The 3,044-nt window shown below is 42.4% G+C and overlaps 1 protein-coding gene across 1 annotated transcript in view; it reads right to left on the bottom strand.

Annotated features, from left to right (window-relative positions):
* The window catches only part of LOC113211198 (uncharacterized), a 21,458-nt gene extending 19,798 nt beyond the window's left edge, over positions 1-1,660 (bottom strand). The window contains exon 1 of the mRNA XM_052272271.1: positions 1,414-1,660. Within this exon, the coding sequence (XP_052128231.1) occupies positions 1,414-1,497 (84 nt within the window). The 5' untranslated portion in view covers positions 1,498-1,660. The remainder of the gene's footprint in view (positions 1-1,413) is intronic.
* Between the last annotated feature and the right edge of the window lie 1,384 nt (positions 1,661-3,044).

The raw sequence follows: 3,044 nt of genomic DNA, 5'->3' as shown, positions 1-3,044 counted from the left end.
AAACCAGAATGGATAGCTTTTATAACGCGTAAGCAAGAAAAATTGGGAATAATTGTTCGTGTTCGGATCGAATTTGAACATTACATTGTTCGGTTCGGTTCGTTCGAAGAAAAAAATGCTTGTTCGTGTTCGTGTTCGTTCGAAGATTTTTGGACCAAATTTGCTCGAGTTCGTTCAAATTCGAACTGGCCTGTTCGCCCATCTCTAGTTCGTCTCTTTGTCAAATTGTTCATGGACATTCGCCAATTTGACCAACTAGAATGTGGACAATCGCCGGAAGCAGGGAGCGCACATATGCATGTCCCATCAGCTGTCTTAATTTGGCTTCTATCATTGCATACCGTTTAACGAGGCACTCATCTCCACTAGATTATTCTGGAATTTAAATTTTAAAAATGCACTCCATACCAACGCTTGTCCAAAAGGTGAAAATAAATGAACAAAGCAATTATTTTTAATGACTTTAAACTGGCAATAGAAACAAATTTTAAACGTATTTTGAACTAAGCGCGTACCCTAAGAAAAATTTCGCTCGCTTCGCTCGCGATTTTTAAGGTGCAAAAGATCACTTATTATCTTTTTTTTTCGCTCGCTTCGCTCGCGGCCTTACAGCTCCTCTTTGCACAATTACGGAGGTCCTTTTGGCACTCGTTTGAAGCATTTCATATGAAACGAGCGTTCAAATTTGCCACCCAAAGAAGCACAAATACAAAAATTTTCGCTCGCTTCACTCGCAAATCCCTCTCCCGCTGCTCTGTAACTACTAGTATACACGACAGTACTTCAACTTTAAAAATAAATATCAAAAGGGAAATTTTACTGTGCGCCCAAAAATATTTTCAGACCTTAAATCATAAAAATTATGGAAGTTATTTTTTTTGTCACATAAAAGTGCCCCTGGAAGTAGGCAACCCGCAATTTTTGCCCCCCCTTGAACTGCGAGCCAGATCCGCCCCTGTAACTATCAAAGGCGTGGCTTAAAACCCCTATCTTGCAGGCAAAAAAGGGAACCTTATTTCGTCGCTCCTGATAACTTAGTGGGTTTGGACATTCGTCCCTTTATAAAAAAAAATTGCCTGTGCTGTAAGCATGTCAAAGTTTAGGTCCGGAAGGCTTTACTCTCGCACACTTTCCTATACATACGCTCGTTTTGGGTGTCAGCGACGCAGGCTTAGGCCGGGCGCATCTCAGCGAAACACTATTTCGAGAGATATCGCGAAGCCTGTTACACGAGACGTGGTCTGGCGTCCACATAACTAGTATGTAAATATAATGGAGAGTTACGACAACCTATACTTGCTCGTCGATGAATTCCAGGTCAATACTCACATCTCGTTACTTTTAAATTTGGTTATAATTTTACCCCCCATTTCATATTTTTTTGGTCATAAAACGTTTTTACAGCGTACGTACTGCAGTGTTTGGAATCCTTTTTGCACCATTCGCTGATTGAAGAGTAGTTACAGTCCACAGTGTCGTTAGGTATATAACGTTCATAGCCAAAAACTGGCACGTTGGTGCTGCACACGCCGTCGTTCATTCATAGAGTTGCAAGAACCAACTGGCTCTGGAGACCAACAAAACATTCGTGTCACTGGTTAGCGTGTGGCTGCCCATAAAACATGAACACCAGTTAAGCCAACCTACCAAGGACGATTCATTGTGTACGTACCCCTAGGTCATTGACGTGACGTGCATCAGTAAGAAAAAGTGAGTAAATAACCCGTTTTCAGGGCAATTCTCACACCCAGAAAAAACTGTTATCGGAATGAGTACATTTTAATCGGTCTGAGTGCGTTTTGGAATCAATTGAATAAATGCCACTCTTCACTTGAACTGAGTACATTTTGTTCTTGAAAATTGGAGCTGGTGATCGATACCATTCTCCACTCGGATAGTCCGTATTTGAGTGCCAACTGACGCCGGTTTAACTTTTTTTTAGCAGATGATACCTTAAAGAGCTTTTGACTAAACATAAAGAATATTTAAGTAATTTTAAGGTATCAGCTAGCTTTTACTCTCGATAAAGGGCAGAGAACCAAGCGCATGACGTCACCCAGATGTATAAGGGGCGCGGGAAGTCGGCGGCCCCGCCCGTTCCCACCAACAAAACTGCGTCAGTGAGGCCTCCTCCTTCCCCCTCTCCCCACCGCCTGGGCTAGGGACACAACAATGCGCTGCAACATCAGGTACAGCCTTGGAAACTAGGATTTGTAAAAAATTGAAGATACTGTATCATCTGCTTTCACGATACGTTCGGCAAAGTATTTTCTCGGACTAAGTTCAAATTGCTATAAATCAGAACTACGCCCGGGACTCACATTTTTCTCGGATGGTTCGTAAAAATACACAGGCCTACGCGAAGTCGAGAACATGTACTTGATTTTTCTCGAGGGAGCACCAAAGGAGACATGAAAACTTGGAAATTTTTACCATGACCCTTCTTTTGAACGACCCTGACCCAGCTTCATTATGTGTATGTATGGCACAAACAATAAGCTTCTTGCTTCGCAAGATAACCGATGGGTCTTCATGAAAGCAGAGGCAAGTCAATTTAGACTGCAAATGAATGCGCATTCTGGCGATGGTGATAGTTGACTGATAGCCATGGTGTATCGTTCTCTGTCTGCAACTCACAATCGCAAGTGGATTTTTTTCCAAGCAGAGTTGTTGAACCCCTTGATGAGTGGACTGAAGTGCATTGCTCCAAATTTCCAAGTTCAAGTAACCCAGAGATCGCATGAAGGTCATGGGCCAACTTCACAGGGAGCACGGAAAACAGTGCCGAGAGGAAAGGTCAACATTTTGTCACATCATAGTACCTAAAAATAGGATGCAATATCATGCACTGTAGTGGATCTCTAAGTGTTTGACTAAAAGTTCGGATGACTAGGGCCTAACCACGTGGCCAAGTGACTAGAAAAGAGATCAGAGATCCAAGCTACGACTAGAGTTTAATGTGAGTCTGTGCATAATGAGTGTGACTAGAATTAATTGCTTGCTTTGCCAGGAGTGCGTTATTCAGGAAATGTGGATAAAGGCAG

Source organism: Frankliniella occidentalis, unplaced genomic scaffold, assembly GCF_000697945.3.
Source record: "Frankliniella occidentalis isolate FOCC.00 unplaced genomic scaffold, Focc_3.1 Scaffold197, whole genome shotgun sequence".
NCBI lineage: Eukaryota > Metazoa > Arthropoda > Insecta > Thysanoptera > Thripidae > Frankliniella > Frankliniella occidentalis.
Note: the sequence above shows the minus strand (reverse complement) of the source record. Positions and strands in the feature narration are given on the sequence as shown.